This window comes from Lemur catta, chromosome 6 (assembly GCF_020740605.2).
Source record: "Lemur catta isolate mLemCat1 chromosome 6, mLemCat1.pri, whole genome shotgun sequence".
Lineage (NCBI taxonomy): Eukaryota > Metazoa > Chordata > Mammalia > Primates > Lemuridae > Lemur > Lemur catta.
In genome coordinates, this window is record NC_059133.1 from 55,248,967 (window position 1) to 55,273,372 (window position 24,406).

Sequence of the window (24,406 nt, forward strand, 5' to 3'; positions counted from 1 at the left end):
TTAAAGATTAAAATCTGAAAAGCTAGGGCAGTATCAGGGACTTCAAGGGAAGAGAAGATGGGCAGGACAAAAGTTAAAAGAGAGGAAACAGGATCCTAACTAATTCAAGGTTAAAAAATAAAAACTCACTATATGGAGCAAATCCCAAGCTACTCTCAAGAATAGGTTCTAAAACATTTTTGCCAAACCAATTTGTTCCATGTGTGATCCATAAGTGGGCACTGGGGAAATTTCCAAGAGGGACTTTTCTTGGGTTTAAACAGCACATATTAGCAGAAGGAAAAAAACCCTAACAGAAATGAAATCACACTTAGGTGGAAATCAGAGAACTTCTTTCAGAAATATAATCCTCTTGAAGCCTTGTTAGAGGGAAATTGTCACTGCTTTTGACTCCAAGGCACACAGTCTGCTTTTCCTATAACATAAGGTAAACTACAAAGAACTCAAAAATTTGTGTTGTTTTGGTACTTTTCTTGTTTTCTATTTTTGTGCTTAGTTTGAGACAAAACTTTTAACAGATTTTTCCAAGGTATGTAAATGACTATTTGATATTCTATTCTCCTTCAAAAGCAGTGACTTTTGAAGGAAAAGAACTTAGAACTTTCCAGAGAAAATATTAGAGAAACAGGTATTACTAATGAGAAAATCTGTCAGAACTTTGCTTTGCAGGACCCTTTAGATTCTTTGATGAAAAATATTTTCCTGTTTTTTTTTTGAGATGGGGTCTCGCTCTGTCATCCAGGCTGGAGTGCAACAATAGCTCATTGCAGCCTCCAACTCTTGGCCTTAAGCAATTCTCCCTCCTCAGCCTCCTGAGTAGCTAGAACTGCAGGCATACACTACCACGTCTGGCTACTTTTTAAAAATTTTCTGTAGATACAGGGTCTTGCTATGTTGTTTAGGCTGCTGGTGTGGAGCTCCTGCACTCACGCAATCTTCCCGGCGCTCAGCAAATCTTAAATATTAAAAAAACCCTCTTTCAAACCTATTAATTTTTCTTTCCTTTTTTTTTTTCTTTTTTGAGACAGAGTCTCACTCCGTAGCCCGAGCTAGACTGCCATGGCAACAGCCTAGCTCACAGAAACCTCAAACTCCTGGGCTCAAGTGATCCTCCTGCCTTAGCCTCCAGAGTAGCTGGGACTATAGGCATGCACCACCATGCCTGGCTAATTTTTTCTATATAGTTTTAGTTGTCCAGCTAATTTCTTTCTATTTTTAGTAGAGATGGGATCTCGCTCTTGCTCAGGCTGGTCTCCAACTCCTGAGCTCAAATGATCCTCCCACCTCGGCCTCCCAGAGTGCTAGGATTACAAGCATGAGCCACTGCACCCAGCCTCTTTTTCCTTTTTTTTTTTTTTTTTTTGAGACAGAGTCTCACTTTGTTGCCCAGGCTAGAGTGAGTGCCCTGGCGTCAGCCTAGCTCACAGCAACCTCAAACTCCTGGGCTTAAATGATCCTACTGCCTCAGCCTCCCAAGTAGCTGGGACTACAGGCATGCGCCACCATGCCCGGCTAATTTTTTCTATATATATATATTTTTAGTCGTCCAGATAATTTCTTTCTATTTTTAGTAGAGACGGGGTCTCGCTCAGGCTGGTCTTGAACTCCTGACCTCGAGCAATCCACCCGCCTCGGCCTCCCAGAGGGCTAGGATTACAGGCGTGAGCCATCGCACCCGGCCTCTTTTTCTTTTCTTGAGACAGAGTCTTGTTCTGTTGCCCTGGGTAGAGTGCAGTGGCATCATCATAGCTTACTGCAACTTCAAACTCCTGGGCTCAAATGATCCTCTTGCCTCAGCCTCCCAAATAGCTGGGTATAGAATCACTGGCCATGATGCCCAGCTAATTTTTTCTATTTTTAGTAGAGATGGGGTCTTGCTCTTACTCAGGCTGGTCTCAAACTCCTGAGCTCAAGTGATCCTCCTGTCTCAGCCTCCCAGACTGCTAGGATTACAGGCGTGAGCCACCATGCCCAGCCTCTTTTTCTTTTCTTTTCTTTTTTTAGAGACAGAGTCTTACAAAGTCACATAGGCTGGAGTGCACTGTCACAATCATAGCTCACTGCAACCTTAAACACCTGGAATCAGGCAATCTTCCCACCTCAGCCTCTCAAGTAGCTGAAACTACGGGCATGCGCCTCCACAGCTGGCTAACATTTTTTTTTTTTTTTGTAGAGATGGGGTCTCACTATGTTGCCACGCTGGTCTTGAACTCCTGGCCTCAAGCAATCCTCCTACCTTGGCCTCCCAAAGTGAGCCACAATGCCTGGCCTAATTTTTCTTTATACTCCTAAGAGATTGGCAGGGTCAACTCACCTTCCTTCATTATCTTTACAATAGGGACAGGTACATGCTTCCCGCCGGGTCCTCCGACCAGCTTGGGGTTGGGGATCTGGGCTATTCTCTCCTTCCTCTCCACCTGCTGTGTCATCATGTATTCCATCACCACCAGCCCCATGAAGACCAAGCTGAGCTCCATGATCACCTGAAATTAAGAGAAAAAAGGGTCAAGGTGGGAAGTGAGGAGGTAATCACAGCCCTAGGCATCTCAGTGACACCCTACATTCACAGTACCACTTCTTCAAAGTTAGGAAGCCACATTCACTGACACCACCCATACTTAAAATCTCAGGAATCATTGAAAATACAAAGAGCCAATAAATATATATATAAATTTGCTAAATCTCACTCATAATTTAAAAAAGAAAACTCCACTTATAATGAATTTGTAATTTCTCACCAGATCACCAAAAGCTGAAACTCTGATAATAGACAGCACTGGCAAGTGGGTGGGAAAATATGCATTTTCATATACAGGTGGTGGTAAATTAGTACAACCTTTGTGAAGGCCAATTTGGAAATATTAAAAATTTAAATGCACATCTGCTCTGAGCAAGCAATATCCTATGAATATACTCATGAGTATACAAAAATATATGACAATAATGGTTTCTGTAGCTTTGTAATAACAAAAAATTGTTATTTAAACAGGCCAGGCTCGGTGGCTCATGCCTATAATTCCAACACTTTGAGAAGCCAAAGGGGGAAGACTGCATAAGCCCAGGAGTTTGGGGTTGCAGTAAGCTATGATGACACCACTGTACCCTAGCTCAGGCAACAGAGCCAAGACCCTGTCTCCCCCCACCAAAAAAACCCCACTGGAAATAATGAAATGTACGCCATTAAAGAACTAGTTAAGGCCGGGCGCGGTGGCTCACGCCTGTAATCCTAGCACTCAGTGAGGCCGAGGCGGGAGGATCGCTCAGGTCAGGAGTTCGAGACCAGCCTGAGCAAGAGCGAGACGCCCGTCTCTACTGAAAAATAGAAAGAAATTATCTGGATGACTAAAAATATATAGAAAAAATTAGCCGGGCATGGTAGCACATGCCTGTAGTCCAAGCTACTCGGAGGCTGAGGCAGAAGGATTGCTTAAGGCCAGGAGTTTGAGGTTGCTGTGACCTAGGCTGACACCATGGCACTCTAGCCCGGGCAACAGAATGAGACTCTGTCTCAAAAAAAAAAAAAGAAAAGAACAGTTTTATTTAAAAATGTGGCACTAGTTAAATACTGAAATAAATTTAAAAATTTCCTTCCCGGGCTGGGCACAGCGGCTCACGCCTGGACTACATGTCTGTAGTCCCAGCTACTTGGAAGGCTGAGGCAGGAGGATGGATTGAACCCAGGAGTTTGAGGTTGCTGTGAACTAGGCTGATGCCAGCTCTAGTTCTAGAGCAGCAGTTCTAATAAAGTGAAAGGCATGGATAAGAAATACTTAGGATTAAAAATAGACAACCAGGATCAGCATGGTGGCTCATGCCTGTAATTCTAGCACTCTGGGAGGCCGAGGTGGGAGGATTGCTTGAGCTCAGGAGTTTGAGACCAGCCTGAGCAAGAGTGAGACCTCGTCTCTATTAAAAATAGAAAAATTAGTAGTACCAGCTACTTAGGAGGCTGAGGATCCCTTTAGCCTAGGAGTTTGAGGTTGCAGTGAGCTATGATGACACTACTGCACTTTAGCTCGAGCAACAGACCAAGATATTATGTAAAAAAAATAAAATTAAAATTTTTTAAATAAATTTAAGAACTGGCTCTCCACATCTCAGAAAATGGGTAGTTTTCCTTAAGTACAGGGAAATCAGCACAAAGGTAGCAAAGGCTCTCACCACCAGATGTCACTGTAACTATGTGATAGATAGATGTTATAGGCCCACCCTCCCAGGCAAGAGGTTTAAGGAAGAAAAGGGTGGGGACGAGGAGAGACATACACAAATTTTAAATGGTACCATTTGAGAAAGTATAGGATATTTCAGATGTCTCTCCATCAAAACTCAATTTTCTTCCAGCTTTAATAATGTTTCCTTAACAAACACTCTACTTTTATGTCATCCATCATGAATCCAAAGATATAGATTGGTATAAATATTAATTAAATATATAATACATACATACCATAGAGAAAAATGTGGAGGAGGGGCATAAAGGTTAAAAGAATAAAGTTTGGTTTAGTAACAGCAGGAGAATGATAAAATAAATAGGGAAGTGATAAAATTAATTTTAGACTTATTTCAGACCTCCATCATTTCCCTAAATTAGGGATGAACACAATTAATTCCTCCTTTGATTGGGTTTTAATCAGGTCCTTTTGACTGACATTTGGACTATTCATATCTATCAACTGATATTTCAAAATTACTTAGGCTGGGCACGGTAGCTCATGCCTGTAATTCTAGCACTCTAGGAGGGTGAAGCAGGAGGATTGCTTGGGGTCAGGAGTTTGAGACCAGCCTGAGCAAGAGTGAGACGCCGTCTGTTTTTAAAAATTAAAATAAAATAAAACTAAACTTACTTAGAGCCTCTGATCCTTAAGTTAATAACAGTAATCACATATATACTGTAATACAAAAACAAAAAATACCCTAAGCTAAAGTATCCTAGAGATTGTCTCCCATTTATAAGACTAAATTAATTTCTCCAGTAAAACCTGAAGAAAAATGAGTAACGGTAGCCATCTATGAATAAAGTTCTAAAAAATATTTATAGTACTTTTTATCCATCCTAAATATATATAAAAAATGTATATATTTATATACTCTTAACAGCCTATCATTCTAATAAATTAACTATTTTCATTTTTCATCTTCCTACCAATCACAATTCATATGCACAAATAAGCTTTATATATTTGTAATCACAGTAAATTTACAATATCATAAATATCTGAACTGATATTAAAGAAGCAAGTCTTCAGTTCCACAACATCCTGAGATCTCTGAAGTGACCATTTAAATAGGCACTTACATGTCAAGTACCTTTTTATTATAGGACTCTCTAAGTCGATGTATGTAAATGTCTAAATGTCCCTACAACAATTATATATAATCTGATACCCTAAAGCTGGTATTTCAATCCGTCCCACACATAAATTCTAAGGTAACTTTTTCATGTGAGAGCAAGACTGCTTTGCCTTCCCCGCCCACACTCTGGGAACGGCCTCTGCTTTGTCTTAATTTGTCTATATTACTACATAAACATTAAAAGCAGATTCTCTCTTTTATATTATACCTAGTGTTGCAAAAACAGAATTTAAACTGCCGATGACACTATACCAAAAGGATAACAGATGGAAATGTTACTCCATGTAATACAAGTGCTCATCTATGTGTCTGTGTACTCCTTTTCCTCCTATACTGATTTCCTTCAATTTTTGCTTAATACAATGAAAAATTCAGATGTATTTTACTTAATATATTTGAGTTTTATGTTCTCTGTTCTTTTAACATTGATTATGCAATAATGAATGAAATCAGCAATCAAGCTCCTGAGGACTTAGTCTAAAGAAATGACTCAAAGTGTGAAAACTGTATGTTCTAATATATTCATATTAAAAATACAAAAAAATGTGAAACTATCTGAATAGTTGACAAAAGAGAAATAATAAATTTCTCTTGATTCTATCAAGTTGGTTACTTGATAGAATATAATGCAGTAATTTTAAGCTGTTAAAAGTAAAGTATAGGCCAGATGCGGTGGCTCACTAGCACTCTGGGAGGCCGAGGCGGGAGGATTGCTCAAGGTCAGGAGTTCAAGACCAGCCTGAGCAAGAGTGAGACCCCCGTCTCTACTAAAAATAGAAAGAAATGATCTGGACAGCTAAAAATATATATAGAAAAAATTAGCCAGGCATGGTGGCACATGCCTATAGTCCCACCTACTCAGGAGGCTGAGGCAGGAGGATCACTTGAGCCCAGGAGTTTGAGGTTGCTGTAAGAGCTAGGCTGACGCCATGGCACTCTAGCCCGGGGCAACAGAGCTAGACTCTGTCTCAAAAAGAAAACAAAACAAAACAAAGTATATAAAAAAGAAAAAATGAGGTATAAAACAAAGATATCTACTATTACCAATATTATTTAGCAAGTCAATAATAAAATAAGGTATAAATACTAGAAAGGAGGTCAGGCACAGTGGCTCACACCTATAATCCCAGCATTTTGGAAGGCCAAGGAAGGAGGATCACTTGAGGCCAGGAATTTGAGACTAGCCTGGGCAACACAGCAAGATGCCACCTCTACAAAAAATAAGAAAAATTAGCTGGGTATAGTGTGGTGCATGCTACGATCATGCCACTGTATTCTTGCCAGGGTGACAGAATGCAGCCTCATCTCAAAAAACAAAACAAACAAACAAAAAAAGGTTAAGTAAATCCTAGTACAAATATACAACTATCATACAACCATTTAAAATGATGCAGACTCACATTTATTGACATAGAAAACATGTTCATGACATACTGTTCAGTGAAAACAGCAGGGTACAGAACACTGAGGACAGTATGAGCCTACTTAAGTAGCTACTAGCAAAACATATAAAAAGTATTGTAAATTGTACACAAATGTACAAAAAGATGGCTGGAAGGATAGTCACCAAAATTTCAACAGTAGATATCTCTGGATAGTTAAATTTCAAGTAATTTTTACTTTATTTTCCCTGTTATTTTACATTGTTAGAATATTCTTATCAATATCATTTAAACAAAAGTTATTTTTTAAATGTTTATTTTTCTTGTCTTCAAAAGAAGTTTTCTAATTCTAAAGTTTTCTCCATAATCTTTATAAAATGAATGCTTGAATTTTCCCGTTACCCACACTGAAACTACAATATACATCAGTAGTCCTTTGGACATCAGTGTTCTCCTTTCAGATCATTTATTCTGTACCCATATGTTTATGGTACCGAGCACATTCTATATAAAGAAAAACAGAGGTGGTTCCCATCCTACAGGCATTTTAAGATCTAAAACACTGACATATCTAAAGTTGTACAAAGGCCGGGCACAGTGGCTCATGCCTGTTTAATCCTAGTATTCTGGGAGGCCGAGGTGGGTGGATCGTTTGAGCTCAGGAGCTCGAGACCAGCCTAAGCAAGAGCCAGACCCCGTCTCTACTAAAAAAAAAAAATGTAGAAAGAAATTAGCTGGACAACTAAAAATATATAAAGAAAAAATTAGCCGGGCATGGTGGCGCATGCTTGTAGTTCCAGCTACTCAGGAGGCTGAGGCAGGACGACTGCTTGAGCCCGGGAGTTTGAGGTTGTTGTGAGCTAGGCTAACGCCATGGCACTCTCCCCCAGGCAATAGAGTGAGACTCTGTTTTAAAAAAAAAAAAAAGAAAAACCTTTTTTTTAATTTACAGAGAACTGGCCAAGTGCTTTGGCTCACACTTGTAATCCTAGCACTTTGGGAGGCCAAGGCAGGAGGATCACTTGACCACTCTGAGCAACATAGCAAGAGCCTGTCTCTACAGAAAACAGAAAAAATTAGCCAGGCCTGGTGGCAAGTGTCTGCAGTTCCAACTACTAGGGAGGCTGAGGCAGGAGCATCCCCTGAGCCCAGGAGTTTGAGGCTGCAGTGAGCTATGATGATACCACTGCTCTTGAGCTGGGGTGACAGACTGAGACTCTGTCTCAAAAGAAAAAACCAAACAACTCTCAAAAAAGATAGGAGAGGGCATGGTGGCATGCACCTAGAGTTTGAGCCCAGGAGTTTGAGACTACAGTGAACTATGATTATGCCACTGCACTCCAGCACGGACGAGAGGGAGACCTATCTCTTTAAAAAAAATAAAAGAGAGAGAGAGAGAGAAAGAAAAAAATTGAGAAACTAAATTATCATTAAATGGGGTGTCAACAAAGCGTTCATCAAGGAGAAGGTTTTACTAGCAAGCAGTCTATATAGAAAGCAGGCACATACTTTGCACCTAGTTCACAACCAGGCAATGAGAGATGAACACAAAATCTATGGGTAATCCTAAAAACCTTCTCTACTGTCAACTACCATTTTCACCAGAATGGCTTATGAAAGAACAAAGCATATTGGCTGTGGTTTACTTTCTCTGGTAATGATGATGGTTTAATGACTACACTGATAGACAAAGAATGTAAAGGGCAGGAAAGAACATAAAGGCCTGGACACTTCTACGACTTGGTAGAGCAGCCTTGAACTAAGTGTTTATCACTCTACTTTTAATTAAAAGGGAGGGGCCAGGCAAGGTGGCTCAAGCCACCTTAATCCTAGCACTCTGTGGAGGATCACTTGAGGTCAGGAGTTCAAGACCACCTGAGCAAGAGTGAGACCTTGTCTTTAAAAAAACAAAAATTAGCCAGGCATAGTGTCACTGCCCCTGTGGTCCCAGCTACTCAGGAGACTGAGGCAGTAGGGTCATTTGAGCCCAGGAATTTGAGGTTGCAATCAGCTATGATGATGCCATTGCACTCCATCCTGGGGTGACAGAGTGAGAGCCTTATCTCAAAAAACAAATCAAAAACAAACAAAAACACAACCCTTAGAGAGGGTTAGAGGATAAAGAACTTTCCCCCCTAAAATTACATACCCAGTATAAAGGAAAGTTATGATTTGGGCCTGAAGTGTCTGCCTACAAATTCCATGTTCTCACTCTCCTGTCCACATACTATGTCTAATTTAGGACAAGCCGCCTTTTTCTTTCACAAAGGATTTCCAATAAATTACTACTAGTTTTAGAGCTGGGGTTACTTCACTCTTTAATTACATCAGATTAAGGACTATACTCACAGCTAAACCATTCAACCATATTACACAGGATGTGAGAAGTTCATCCACAAAAAGAGCTGTACAAAAGAAAAAAAACAATAGTATTTTGGGTTTAAGATCCCATTTATATTTATCTGCAACTTCCCATCCAGGAGAGTACTAACCAAGTGGGAAAACTCATTCCAAGCAATTTTCTATCAATCTTGTGGATTTTTATATTATACTTTCTTTTTTTCTTTCTTTTTTTTTTTTTTTTGAGACAGTATCTCAATATGCAGTGGCATCATCACAGGTCACTGCAACCTCAAACTCCTGGGCTCAAGTGACCCTGCTACCTCAGCCTCCCAAGCAGCTGGGACTACAGGTGTGCACCACCATGCTCAGCTAATGTTTTCTATTTTTAGTAGAAATGGGTCTTGTTCTTGCTCAGGCTGGTCTCGAACTCTTCACCTCCTGCCTTGGCCTCCCAGAGTGCTAGGATTACAGGAATGAGCCATCACACCCAGCCTATATTGTACTTTTGAAGAGTCATTTCATTTTCCCTCACAAGAGCAGCATAACAAATGGGGGTGGGGGGAACAATACTCTTTAGTAAGCTCCTGAGTTTGTTCATAATACCAATGTCACAAGGGAGTAGGGAACAGAAATGGAGGTAGGATGAAGGGAAATACACAAGAACAGGAGACTTGATACAATTCATTTATAAAAAGAACTATTCATATGCAGTATATAGGTTTTATTACCAGTCTCCAGCATTTTAGAAAGCAGCTGCATGGGCCTGATGAGGGTTCTGAACAACCAGAACTAGAAAAGGCTTTGAACTTGACTTCCTAATTAAACAACAGAAAGCCAATGTTTTCCACATATAATGTTCATATTTTTCTTTCTTATAGGTACAGTCTTGTGGAGCATGCTGAGTACAATGTCAGGTATCTCCAATCTTCCACTGGGTTCTGGGATACCTTGCTTTTTGAGGGGGTCTTCAGATGACGCAACATTAATAGTCCTTCAGTAACATTTTCATTAGAGAATCATTCTGGACAATGCTATCTAAAGGACTGAGGCTTTAGGAGAGATAAACAAAATGAAAAATTTACTATGAAAAGTTCACTCCAAGTTTGATGCTTAGCTTTTTGGAAAGGGACAAAATTTTTGGCTGGTACCACTTTTAAAGAACATCAAATTCCTTTTCAAGCAAAGTAATGACTAAAACCAAATAATCTAGTAAGTAAAAATTTTCAATACCAAGAAAGAAGTACAGGAAATGAAGGTGCATATTTCATGTAATGTCTATTACATGTGCCTTTTTTTTTTTTTTTGCAGGCAAGTTATTACACACTCCTTAGTAGATTCAGACTTCCATGGCCACAATCCTGAATAAGCCCATTTCTTAAGCGTAAGTGCCTATTTCTTAAATTTTTATGGTAAGACATCTAGACAATCTAATACAGTGATATTTTATAATGTTTCCTTTTGGTTATCGCTATAAAATTTCAAGACTTAAGCCAATTAGTTGTCAGAATGTTTTCTATATAAGCCAAAGAAACATCAGTAATTTAAGTGTGAATGCATCTTATTTTTTTTTTTTTTTTTTTTGAGACAGAGTCTCACTTTGTTGCCCGGGCTAGAGTGAGTGCCGTGGCATCAGCCTAGCTCACAGCAACCTCAAACTCCTGGGCTTAAGCGATCCTACTGCCTCAGCCTCCCGAGTAGCTGGGACTACAGGCATGAGCCACCATGCCCGGCTAATTTTTTCTATATATATTTTTAGTTGGCCAGATAATTTCTTTCTATTTTTAGTAGAGACGGGGTCTCACTCAGGCTGGTCTCGAACTCCTGACCTGGAGTGATCCACCCGCCTCGGCCTCCCAGAGGGCTAGGATTACAGGCGTGAGCCACCACGCCCAGCCTAATGCATCTTAATTTGCTGCACATTTCGGTTAAAAATAATATAATGTAAGCAAGGAAACTGACAAAGAACTCTAAAAGAAGAAAAATAATACAATGTGATGATATCTTAGTGCTTTTATTAAGACAGCTCTGACCAGTCATTTGACTAAAACATTAATTACCACTATACCAAGATGCCTGGGTGGCTATGTTGTAGTTTCCTAAGTATCTATATAAACCAGAGATGAGAATATCCATTGTCTAGGATTACTAGACAATTGTCATTTTTCTGGGGCTCAGAGAGTCATTGAATAATTCTAACAAAGGGAAATGCTTTCCAGCAACAAGCCATTTTTGCTTTCTGTAGTCTTTTACACATCAGTAACTAAAACAAGGAGTTAGGCAGTTACCAGTTACCCAAGAAAAGCATGCTCATATTGTACATCATGAAGATTTTTCTTGTGCAGCAACAATTCCTTTCTTAACACTCAACCCTTGAATTCCATTTTAAGCATCTCACTTTATAAACAGTCAAGATTTATTTTATTTTTTTAACTCTATGGATGGAAACAAAGTCAAGATTTAAATAATGTAAAAGCAGCTGGATATCAGCTAAAATGTACTAACGATATTGTCCCATTAGATTAGAAAATTAGGAAACATTTACAAGAAAACTGCCCAGGTAGAAAAGCTTAAAATGTCGTTCTCACTAAAAACACAGTATGAAAATGTGAGATTTAAAAAAAAAAGAACAAAACAGTTCCTTAATAGAAGCTAAAAGATAAAAAAAATTAGGTACAAAATATATTCCCTAAAAAAAAATTAAAAATAGAATTACTGTATCCAGCAATCCTACTTCTTTTTTTTGTCTGGAGACAAGGTCTCTGTCACCAAGACTGGAGTGCAGTGACATGATCATAGCTCACTGTATCCTCTAACTTCTGGGCTCAAGTGATGCTCCTCCCTCAGCCTTTTCAAGTAGCTGGGACTATAGGCATACACCACCATGCCTGGCTAATGTTTTTTTTTTTTTTTTTTTTTTTTCAGAGACAGGGTCTCACTGTGTTGCCTAGGCTGGTCTCAAACTCCTAGCCTCAAGCTATTCTCCTGCCTCAGCCTCCCAAATTGCTTGCATTACCGGCATGAGCTACAGCGCACAGCCCCAAGTAATCCTACTTCTGGGTATATATCCACAGGAATTGAGAGATATTTGCACACCCATGTTCATAGCAGCATCAGTCACAATAGCCAAGAAGTGGAAGCAACTCACATGTCCATTGAGGAATGATTAGATAAGCAAAATAATGTATATACGTTCAATGGATTATTATTCAGCCCTGAAAAAGAAAGAAATCCACAGCTGGGCGCGGTGGCTCACACGTAGTAATCCTAGCACTCTGGGAGGCTGAGGCGGGAGGATTGCTTGAGCTTGGGAGTTCAAGATCAGCCTGAGCAAGAACGAGACCTTGTCTCTACTAAAAATAGAAAGAAATTAGCCAAACAACTAAAAATAGAAAAAAATAGGCAGACATGGTGGCACGTGCCTGTAGTCCCAGCTACCTGGGATGCTGAGGCAGGAGGATCACTTGAGTTTGAAGTTGCAGTGAGCTATGATGATGCAACTGCACTCTACCCAGGGCGACAGAGTGAGATTCTGCCTCAAAAATATGTATTTATATATATATAATTTTTGTTTTGTTTTGTTTTTGAGATGGGGTCTCGTTATGTTACCCAAGTTGATCTTGAACTCCTGGCCTCAGGCTATATGCCCCCTCAGCCTCCCCAGTAGCTGGAGTTATAGATGTAAGCCACTGCCCCCAACTCTAAAAATAATTTATTTCTTAAAAACATATCACTTTGCATATTCTTTCATTTTAAGCAATTTCCCCCTATAAATATGTAAATGCTAGGGATTTAACAGTGAACAAACAAAACTATCATTAAGTAAATCACAATATTTACGCATTTCTTTTCCTCTTTTCTATACTTCTTTACAAACTTAAGCCAACATTATAAGTAAAAGGATTAACGGTTAAGAAAATATAAAAGGACATGACAGCATTTTTTTTTTTTTTTTGAGACAGAGTCTCGCTTTGTTGCCCGGGCTAGAGTGAGTGCCATGGCATCAGCCTAGCTCACAGCAACCTCAAACTCCTGGGCTTAAGCGATCCTACTGCCTCAGCTTCCCGAGTAGCTGGGACTACAGGCATGCACCATCATGCCCGGCTAATTTTTTCTATATATATTTTTAGTTGCCCAGATAATTTTTTTATTTCTATTTTTAGTAGAGATGGGGTCTTCACTCAGGCTGGTCTCGAACTCCTGACCTCGAGCGATCCACCCGCCTTGGCCTCCCAGAGGGCTAGGATTATAGGCGTGAGCCACCTCGCCCGGCCCATGACAGCATTTTTAATTAAAAATAAATAACCCAGCCTGGCACGGTGACCCAAGCCTGTTGCCCCAGCTACTCAAAAGACTGAGGCAGGAGGATCACTTGAGCCCAGGAGTTTGACATTGCAGTGAGCTATTATGATACTACTGTACTCTAGTCCAGGTGACAGAGTAAGATCTTGCCTCAAAAAGAAATAACCTGACAACATATGACACAGTACACCAAAAGACTGTAATATAAATTCAAAATACTTGTGTCCCTATTATTTCATACATTTTGCTTCAACTCTCAGGAATAGCTGAGTGAAAACTGGTCCCCTCTTAAGTGCCTTGAGCTCCAAGAAGGCAAAGACCATATCTGTCCAAATGAACAAAAGCCTAGCACATCTGACACATAATAAATGCTCAATAAATTTTGCTAAACTTGTCTATGAACAAAGAATCAAAAATTGGAATCCATTTTTTTTTTTTTTTGAGACACAGTCTCACTCTGTTGCCTGGGCTAGAGTGAGTGCTGTGGCGTCAGCCTCGCTCACAGCAACCTCAAACTCCTGGGCTTAAGCAATCCTACTGCCTCAACCTCCCAAGTAGCTGGGACTACAGGCATGCACCACCATGCCCGGCTAATTTTTTCTCTCTCTATATATATTTTTAGTTGGCCAGATAATTTCTTTCTATTTTTAGTAGAGACGGGGGTCTCACTCTTGCTCAGGCTGGTCTCGAACTCCTGACCTCGAGTGATCCACCCGCCTCAGCCTCCCAGAGTGGTAGGATTACAGGCGTGAGCCACCACACCCAGCCTGGAATCCATTTTTACTTCTACACTTTTGTTTCCTATTCTTGAGCCTGCTGGGAGCAATTATATCACTAAGTATATTGATGTTCAATAAATGCCAAAGGTTAAGATAACCAAACCATAAGTATGATTTAATTTCTTTTCTTGTTTTTTTTTTTTAATTTGTTTTTCATTTTTTGAGATAGGGTCTCGCTCTGTTGCCTAGGCTAGAGTGCAGAGTGGCATGATCATAGCTCACTGTAATCTTAAACTCCTAAGGCTCAAGTGATCCTCTCACCTCAGCCTCCTGAGTAGCTGAGACTACAGGTGTGCACCACCAATCCTGGCTAACTTTTTATTTTTTTTTCATTTTTTTTTTTTTTTGAGACAGAGTCTCACTTTGTTGCCCAGGCTAGAGTGAGTGCCATGGCGTCAGCCTAGCTCACAGCAACCTCAAACTCCTGGGCTCAAGTGATCCTACTGCCTCAGCCTCCCGAGTAGCTGGGACTACAGACATGCGCCACCATGCCCGGCTAATTTTTTTCTATATATATTTTTAGTTGGCCAGATAATTTATTTCTGTTTTTAGTAGAGACGGGGTCTCGCTCAGGCTGGTCTTGAACTCCTGACCTCCAGCGATCCACCCGCCTCGGCCTCCCAGAGTGCTAGGATTACAGGCGTGAGCCACCGCGCCCGGCCTGGCTAACTTTTTAAATTTTTTTAGTAGATGGGGTCTCACCATGTTGCTCAGGCTGGCCTGAAGGGATCCTCCCACCTTGGCCTTCCAAAGTGCTAGGATTACAGGCGTGAGCCACAACGCCTGGCTATATGACTGAATTTCTTAAACAGCAGTTAAGGCTAAATAAGAAGCCTTAGGCTGGGCATAATTGCTCATATCTGTAATCCCAAGGCTTTGAAAGGCCCAGGCGGGAAAATCACTTGAGGCAAGGAGTTCAAGACCAGCCTGGGCAACATAGTAAGACACTTGTCTCTACAAAAGCAAAAAAAAAAAAAAGAAGCCTTAAAATGTGACAGTGCCAGATATTCTTTCCAAAAAATATCAAACCAAACAAGGAAACCTCTTGTTGATTTGGAAAATATCCAAATACAGTTTTCAGAGTAAGGGCTTTTACTGTCTTTAAGACAAATGGCCTACATAAAATTTTAAAATACATTTTTTTCAGAGTACAAGAAACTGCCACAGAATTCTAAGCATACTTTCAGGTATCATAGCACCAATAACCAGATGAAATATTATGCATTGTTGTGAGACGTGGACAAAATTGGACCCTGTATAGTCTCTTAAAGGGTTGTTAAACCATATCCCCCAAGGTGCATCAGGGGATATGGTTTGAAATCAGAAATGTGAGGGCTATGGGAAAGAAGGCACCGAAGGGAATTCCAGAATAACATGGAAAATAACAGGAGGCGGGGAGGGGAGGGATTTATTCACAACTAATAGGTGTGGTGCACACTGTCTAGGGGATTGACATGCTTGAAGCTCTGACTTGGGGGGGGGGGAGGCAATATATGTAACCTGAACATTTGTACCCCGTAATATGCTGAAATGGAAAAAAAAAAAAAAAAGAACAATAAGAAGATAAACTTTGCTGTAACAATGTCTCCAGCATATCAGAGAAGAAACAAGGAAAGAACAGTCAGGATCTTCCTAATTGTCAAAAAAACTTAAAAGGGGTTCACTCCCCTGCCACATATGCCAGATAGGACACAGCTGATCATCATGATTTCAAAGGCTGATTTATATAGTCTATATTTCCCTTTTGCCATCTTGCTCCTCCCTTCCTATGTTTTGATTGCCTCATTGATTATTTATAACAGCAGTCCCCAACCTTTTTGGCACCAGGGACCGGCTTCATGGAAGACAATTTTTCCATGGACCGGGGTGCAGGTGGGGGAGGATGGTTTCAGGATGATTCAAGCGCCTTACATTTATTGTGCAGTCAGACCTCTCTGTTAATGATGATCTGTATTTGCAGCCACTCCCCAACGCTAGCATCACCACCTCAGCTCCACCTCAGATCATCAGACATTAGATTCTCCTAAGGAGTGGGCACCCTAGATCCCTCGCATGTGCAGTTTACAGTAGGGTTTGCACTCCTATGAGAATCTGCTGCTGCCTGATCTGAAAGGAGGCAGAGGCCGGGCGCGGTGGCTCACGCCTGTAATCCTAGCACTCTGGGAGGCCGAGGCGGGTGGATCGCTCAAGGTCAGGAGTTCGAGACCAGCCTGAGCAAGAGTGAGACCCCGTCTCTACCAAAAATAGAAAGAAATGATTTGGACAGCTAAAAATCTATATAGAAAAAATTAGCCAGGCATGGTGGCACATGCCTGTAGTCCCAGCTACTCGGGAGGCTGAGGCAGTAGGATCAGCTTAAGCCCAGGAGTTTGAGGTTGCTGTGAGCGAGGCTGACGCCACGGCACTCACTCTAGCCCGGGCAACAAAGCGAGACTCTGTCTCAAAAAAAAAAAAAAAAAAAAAAAAAAAAATGAAAGGAGGCAGAGCTTATGCAGTGATGGGAGTGATGGGGAGCTGCTGTAAATATAAACGAAGCTGGCCAGGTGCGGTGGCTCACGCCTGTAATCCTAGCACTCTGGGACCAGGAGGGAGGATCCCTTGAGCTCAGGAGTTTGAGACCAGCCTGAGCAAGAGTGAGACCTCATCTCTACTAAAAATAGAAAAATTAGCTGGCCTTCATGACGTGTGCCTGTAGTCCCTGCTACTGGGGAGGCTAAGGCAGGAGGATCACTTGAGCCCAGGAGTTTGAGATTGATGTGAACTAGGCTAACACCACGGCACTCGACTCAGGGCAACAGAGACTCTGTCTCAAAAAAAAAAAACAAACAAAAAACAAAACAAAAAAAAAACAGAGGAAGCTTCACTGCCTCCTGTGCCACTCACTTCCTGCTGTGCAGCTCGGTTCCTAACAGGCCACGGACCAGTATTGGTCCACGGACCAGGGGTTGGAGACCACAGAATTATACTTCAATTGATTACAGACTAAATAAATTCAAATTAACCAATCTGGTTACAACAAATTCTGACTCATAAGGAAGTTTATAAAGAAGTTGTTGATTAACCATGCCATTTGTTTCTTTTTCTTCCTACTGTTTTAGGCTACAAATATTAGTAACCTTTCAAAATAACTGAAGTACACAAAAATCCATTGAAATAGACAAACAAAATCCATTTGCATACTTGAGAGAAGTCCTGGTAAAAGATAAGAAAGCAGTGTATGCAGTAGAAAGGATACTGATCTGAAAGTCAAAAAACCTGTTACTCTTTAAATTGTGTCACCAACCTTTGGCAAGTCATTGAATCTTTCTACACCTTAGGCTCTACTTAAATGAGGATATTAAAGCAAATGAGGGTTTCTAGCAATCTTTAGTCTAATTGCTATCACCACAGATGGTCTGATTTAATTGTATTATTCCTGCAAAAAGCTGTTAATTTTTTAAGCCATCAAAACAGGGTCACATTCAATAAAGAACATATTGAATAATTTAAAAAGGGCCATCTCAGCTAGGCTCGGTGGCTCACACCTATAATCCTAGCAGTCTGCGAGGCTGAGGCTGGAGGATTATTGAGGTCAGGAGTTTGAGACCAGCCTGAGGAAGAGTGAGACCCATCTCTACTAAAAATAGAAAAAAAATTAGCCGGGCAAGTAAAAATAGAAAAAATTAGCCAGGCGTGGTGGCACATGCCTATAGTCCCAGCTATTGGAGAGGCTGAGGCAGGAGGATAGATTGAGCCCAGGAGTTTGAGGTTGCTTTGAGCTAGGCTAATATGCCATGGCACTCTAGCCTGGGCAACAGAGCGAGACTCTGTTTCAAAAAATGAAAATTAAAAATAAAAATTAAATAAAAAATAATTAAAAAGAGCCATCTCAATTGCACTTAACCTAATTTAGATTATTAGCAGTAAATAGTTGCTTTCCTATAAAAATCAGTGTTTTAAGTAAAAAAATATAAAAATCAGTACTTTATGTTTTTTTAATGTTTAGTGATTTGTAGATTTTTAACTTAGTTCTCTCATCTCTTAAAAGGCAAGTCTTTGGCCAGGCGAGGTGGCTCACGCCTGTAATCCTAGCACTCTGGGAGGCCAAGGCGGGAGGATCGCTTAAGGTCAGGAGTTCGAGACCAGCCTGAGCAAGAGCGAGACCCTGTCTCTACTAAAAATAGAAAGAAATGATCTGGACAGCTAAAATTATATATATATAGAAAAAAATTAGCTGGGCATGGTGGCACATGCCTGTAGTCCCAGCTACTCGGGAGGCTGAGGCAGAAGGATTGCTTAAGCCCAGGAGTTTGAGGTTGCTGTGAGCTAGGCTGATGCTATGGCACTCTAGCCCGGGCAACAGAGTGAGACTCTTGTCTCCCAAAAAAAAAAAAAAAAAGGCCAGTCTTCATCTTTTAAAATAGGCATTTTATATTTTAATTCCTTCTTTAATGTGATTGAATTATTATTTATTTTGTACATAGGTGAGGAGGATTCACAGTAAATTAGATATGCACATCCAAACTTGTCAAACAAGTAATACTGCCCAGTTTTCATAAGCCATTCAGAGTCCAAAAAACACTGAAGCAAAAGTACAAATTCAGATTACAGCACAGATTTGCAACCAACTCTAAAAGATTCACTTTAAAACTTTTTACAGATTCACTTTTAAAACTCCTAAGGAGAACAATTCTTAAAATCTAGCACAGTATTAGCAATATAGTCACAGTGTGGGTAAATACATTTTTAAATCATCCTTTAGCACACCAGGCCTCGTATACTGCTGGTTGAAGAAAAGCATAATACTACTGGGACACACTTTCTGCAAGAAATACGAAATATGGTGTGCTTAGTTTTCAATTAAACAGCCAAAAGGAAAAAACTCAACTATTATTAATGTTAACAGATACCCAATAAGTAACTTACAAAGCATTATGTAATAAAGCTTTTCTACAGACATCCACCTTACATTTTAAAACATTTTCAAGGAGAGAAAACAAAACACTTTGAAGCAAGGAACGAGCAGAACTAAATTACCAGTGGCATAAGCACGTTTACATGCTACTTTACAAAATGAAACAATTAAAGGGAAAAGGAGATATGAGAACAACACAGATAACTAAACTTTTCTGTAACACTAAGCATCCTTGTGCTCTCCTTATTTAATTAAGAACTAAAATGGCCACATTACACAAGGCAACATGATTTAACAATGACGTCATTTAGAGAAAGCCACTGGAATGAATAAATAGGAGCAAATTAAAAGGCCTGAAGACTGTCTTCTCATATCCCACTGATTTTCAAATCAAGGCACCTAGATTTTAAATGAGATCTTTTCTACTTAAACTGAAATCACCATTGAAAAAGCACTAAACATCACCCTAAGAAACAAACATAATATTAGACAAAGAGGGCAACAGATACAGAAACATTTGATGTTATATTTGGTAAAACGTATTATCTTAAAATAGAAAATTCTCTCACATGACCTTTTGCACTAAAATAATTTTGAAGACATTTTAATCATCTAAATCTACGTACCACTAATGTTCAAATGTACTAAGTCTAAAACACAAGTTTCTAACAAATTAGGTCTCAGCAATCTGACCCTAAGGTTAGTGACACTGTTAGCAAACCAACCTTGATATCATATTCAATTTAACTTCTAAGAGAAGACATTTTCCTGACCCCAATAAAACCCAGCAGATGTGAAATTTTTATTTTTAGTGCCTGAAATTTGCTTCTTGAATGAATTATAGCCATCAAGGAATTATGTTCTATTCTCCTGCCAAAACCCAGCCCAGAACTCTTTACTAGGCAGAACTCCCAAGAAGTCATCCAAATTTAATCTTTCAAAGCTACCCCCCTCTGCCCCCACCTGGGGCGAGAGTTTTCAGGATTTAGCAGTGACGGAAAAAAAAAATCAAGATCTATGAGTATGAGCACAAAATGAGCCAAAAAGGTGCTGATAAAGAGGAAAGGGTGTTGATAAAAAAAAAGAAAGCTACTGATAACTTTTCAAAACAACAACAACAACAACAACAACAACAAAGAGCACACAGATCATTTCACTGTCTGGAAACTAAATTCAGTTTACTGGGTGGTCCCTCCCTCACTACCAGGGGCAGAGTCATGAAAAAGAGAGTCAGGAAAACAGAAGTAGCTGGTTTATTTTGATTCTAAGTTTGTGCCTTTGCCTATGTATTCAGCAAACAGAAGGTAAACAGACTGAAAGTCAACAGGGGAGCTTAAAGATTTTTAAAAGATTATTTTAAAAAATAATAAATATGGCTGGGCACAGTTGCTCACATCTTTAATCCTAGCACTTTGGGAGGCTGAGGTGGAAGGATGGCTTAAGCTCAGGAGTTTGAGACCAGCCTGGGCAAAGCAAGACCCCTGTGTCTACAAAAAATAAAAAAATTTAGCCAGGTGTGGTGGTTTGCACTTGTAGTCCCAGCCACTCAGGAGGCTGAGACAGGAGGATCACTTGAGCTGGAGGCTGCAGTGAGCTATGATGACGCCACTGCACTCTAGCCAGGGTGACAGAGTGAGACCCTGTCTCAAAAAAATAAATTAATTAGCTAATAATAATAAATGTGGGCCAGGCACGGTGGCTCACGCCTGTAATCCTAGCACTCTGAGAGGCCAAGGCAGGAGGATCACTTGAGCTCAGGAGTTCAAGACCAGCCTGAGCACGAGCGAGACCCCATCTCTACTAAAAACAGAAAAAAAAAAAAAAAAAATTAACTGGGCAACTACAAAAATAGAAAATAGCAGTGGCATGTGCCTGTAGTCCCAGCTACTCGAGAGACTGAGGCAAGAGGATTGCTTCGGCTCAGGAGTTTGAGGTTACTGTGAGCTAGGCTGATGCCAGGCACCAGGGCACTCTACCCAGAGCAACAGAGTGAGACTCTTGTCTCAAAAAAAAAACAAAAACAAAAACAAAAAACGCTGCAGTCTTCCACAACCATGTAATAATACCTCATTTTGTACAGTTATATATATATATATGTGTGTGTATATATCTTATGATATGATTTCACATCCAATGTTCTTTCTACATAATACTGCCAAGAGGCTGAACACATATTGTCAAGAAGTCAAATTTTCCAGTAAAATGACTATATGCCAGAAAAGGAGGTAAAATGAGATACTTTGTAACAAGCAGGTAAAAACTGAAAAGCACTAAGCTTCCAGAAACTTATTATCTTTCATTAAGTATAAAGTCAGATCAATTAAATCGGAAAAAATGTTGCACAATTATGACTAGCCAGAAAAGAGGAAACTTCTGTCTTCAAAAACCACAGTTAATGAAGCAAAAAAATCTCAACTCTCACAAAATGGTTTTCCAGTGTCTCATTTTCTCATTAGTGAATGTCAAGCCGCTGTTACGTTACAGAAATGCATGCCTTTTCTTGAGCTGAGAGGCCATCAATAACAACTAGGTACCCCTGTCCTATGACATTAAATGGCAGACTTCCTCGGAGCATGATTTAGCAATGAGAATGCCTCATAACTGTTCTCTAGAGCCTAACCATAAACCTTTTAGAAATCACAAGGATCCAAATTAACTTGAATAATCCCACAGTCTTGCTTTCCTTTCAAGAAGAGCAAAACTGCTGGATACAACAACTTAAAGAGCAAAGAGAAAACAAACATGTTGGTGTAGATTACCCAGGGTGTCTAAGTTTCCAGGTTGTTGAGTTCTGTTTTTATAAAACTTTTCCCATTTCTACTCCCATAAATTTTTAGTCTATAATACACCTGTCAGTTCTAGAGCATTAAATCTTAAAGCAAAGACATCTTTTCTAAAACATTTTTAACAATTTAAAGGATATCTCAAGTTCTGAGTCAAAACTAACAGGTTACACTTTAGAACTAGCCTGGGGCTCTGGCTGTTGTTGCATCACTTAAAGTGCTTCTCTGTACCTCAATTTCCTCATCTAGAAAATAAGGCAGGCCTGGCACGGTGGCTCACGCCTGTAATCCTAGCACTCTGGGAGGCCAAGGCAGGTGGATCATGTGAGCTCAGGAGTTTGAGACCAGCTTGAGCAAGAGAGAGACCCTGTCCCTACTAAAAAATAGACAGAAATTAGCCAGACAACTAAAAATATATATAAAAAATTAGCCAGGCATGGTGGTGCATGTCTGTAGTCCCAGCTACCCAGGAGGCTGAGGAAGTAGGATTGCTTGAGCCCACGAGTTTGAGGTTGCTGTGAGCTAGGCTGGCGCCACGGCAACAGAGTGAGACTGTCTCAAAAAAAAAGTAAAAATAAAATAATGAAAACAAAAAAAAAAGAAAATAAGGCAGTTGTACTAGCTGACTGCTTCAGTCCGTTTTAGCTCTAGCTTTCCAATTCACTAAGAAAATTACTGTCTCATTAAATCTTAAAAATGTAGTCATTTTAAACACACCACAAGAATATAAGAAAGTCAGGGAACTTGAGCACACTTTCCCCTGAAATTTTCCAAACTGCAGGAAGCAGGAAATATGGTTGCCTATTTGCTACCCTCACTTACATAAAAACCAGTTTAAATGGAATGAGAACTCTACAACAAAAGTAAACAATTCATAAACCCACATATATTCCAACAGAAGTTTGATAGCATTAAACCATTTTCTATCATATTTTTACATATTGTGCCAGAATATATAAAAACACATCATAATACTTTATTAAAGACTATCTCCATACAATGGAATTTAAAATTATAAATTTTATTTTATTTTATTTTTTTTTGAGACAGAGTCTCACTTTGTTGCCCAGGCTAGAATGAGTGCCGTGGCATCAGCCTAGCTCACAGCAACCTCAAACTCCTGGGCTTAAGCAATCCTCCTGCCTCAGCCTCCCGAGTAGCTGGGACTACAGGCATGCGCCACTATGCCCGGCTAATTTTTTCTATATAGATATTTAGTTGGCCAGATAATTTCCTTCTATTTTTAGTAGAGACGGGGTCTCGCTCTTGCTCAGGCTGGTCTCGAACTCCTGACCTCGAGCGATCCACCCGCCTCGGCCTCCCAGAGTGCTAGGATTACAGGCGTGAGCCACCGCGCCCGGCCCTAAAATTATAAATTTTAAACAGACTTTCACCTTTATTTTAAATATGTCTTAAATTTCAAATTAACCAACAGTGAAACATAGTTCAAAATAAAAGGCTGAATATTGTGGTTAACAGATTCAATATGCATTCCAATACAAAACTCTTTCCTGATTCACTTTCCCTTCAATGCTCCCTTTATTCCTTTTTTTTTTTTTTAAAGAATATGAAGGGGAGGCAGGGAGGAGGGGGGTTCAATTTCCTTTTTTTTTTTTTTTTTTTTTTTTGAGACAGAGTCTCACTCTGTAGCCCTGGCTAGAATGCAGTGGTATCATAATAGCTCACTGTAGCTTCAAACTCCTGGGCTCAAGTGATCCTTCTGCCTCAGCCTCCCGAGTAGCTGGGATTACAGGTACATGCCACAACCCCTGGCTAATTTTTCTATTTTTAGTAGAGATGGGGGTCTCACTCTAGCTCAGGCTGGTCTTGAACTCCTGATCTCAAGCAATCCTCTCACTTGGACTTCCAGAGTGCTAGGATTGCAGGCATGAGCCACCATGTGCCCGGCCTCCCCTTATTCCTACCTCCCCATTTCATTCCAGACCCCACCTTTCTCCACTCCCTTTCTTTCTCCTCCATTCCCAACCATAAATAGTACTTTCAAAGCAGTCTAGGAAGCTGTTCTCTACCTAGGAAGTATCAGAATCACCTAGGAAGCTCATTAAAAACATGCATTAGTGTGAGGAGAGGTGGTGATTCTGTTTTTAAGGTAACCAGAAGTTAAAAAAAAAAAAAAAAAAGAAACCCTCGCCATCAAATTGGCATTGACTGATCAACACTATGGTGCTCACACAGTAGTAATATTCTTCAGGGATTAGGGGGTTGGGAGGGTAAACTCACAACTAATGGACACGGTGAGCATTGTAGAAGGGAAGGGCATGCCTCTAAACCTCGCTTGGGTGAGGCAAAGACATAAAATGTAACCAAAATGTTTGTACCCTCATGATATCCTGAAATAAAAACAACAACAAAAAAATGAAACCCTGATTAACCAGATTGCACAGAGTGTAAGATATTCTGGTTGACTAAAGATTAAGCAGGAAACTTACTTTGTTGAAAAATCATTCTGGAATAAGATCACTTTTCCCTCAATTAGCAGGTACCATTCATAAGAAAAAACTGTTCTACAAATAGATCATGTTCATAATTAATTTTTATCCTATAGAGGAACTG

At 40.0% G+C, this 24,406-nt stretch overlaps 1 protein-coding gene across 2 annotated transcripts in view; it reads right to left on the bottom strand.

Annotated features, from left to right (window-relative positions):
- The window catches only part of SP1 (Sp1 transcription factor), a 34,705-nt gene that overhangs the window by 6,719 nt on the left and 3,580 nt on the right, over nucleotides 1-24,406 (bottom strand). For both annotated transcript variants that reach the window (XM_045553871.1, XM_045553872.1), the window contains exon 4: nucleotides 2,315-2,483. In XM_045553871.1, coding sequence (XP_045409827.1) covers nucleotides 2,315-2,483 — 169 coding nt within the window. The remainder of the gene's footprint in view (nucleotides 1-2,314; nucleotides 2,484-24,406) is intronic.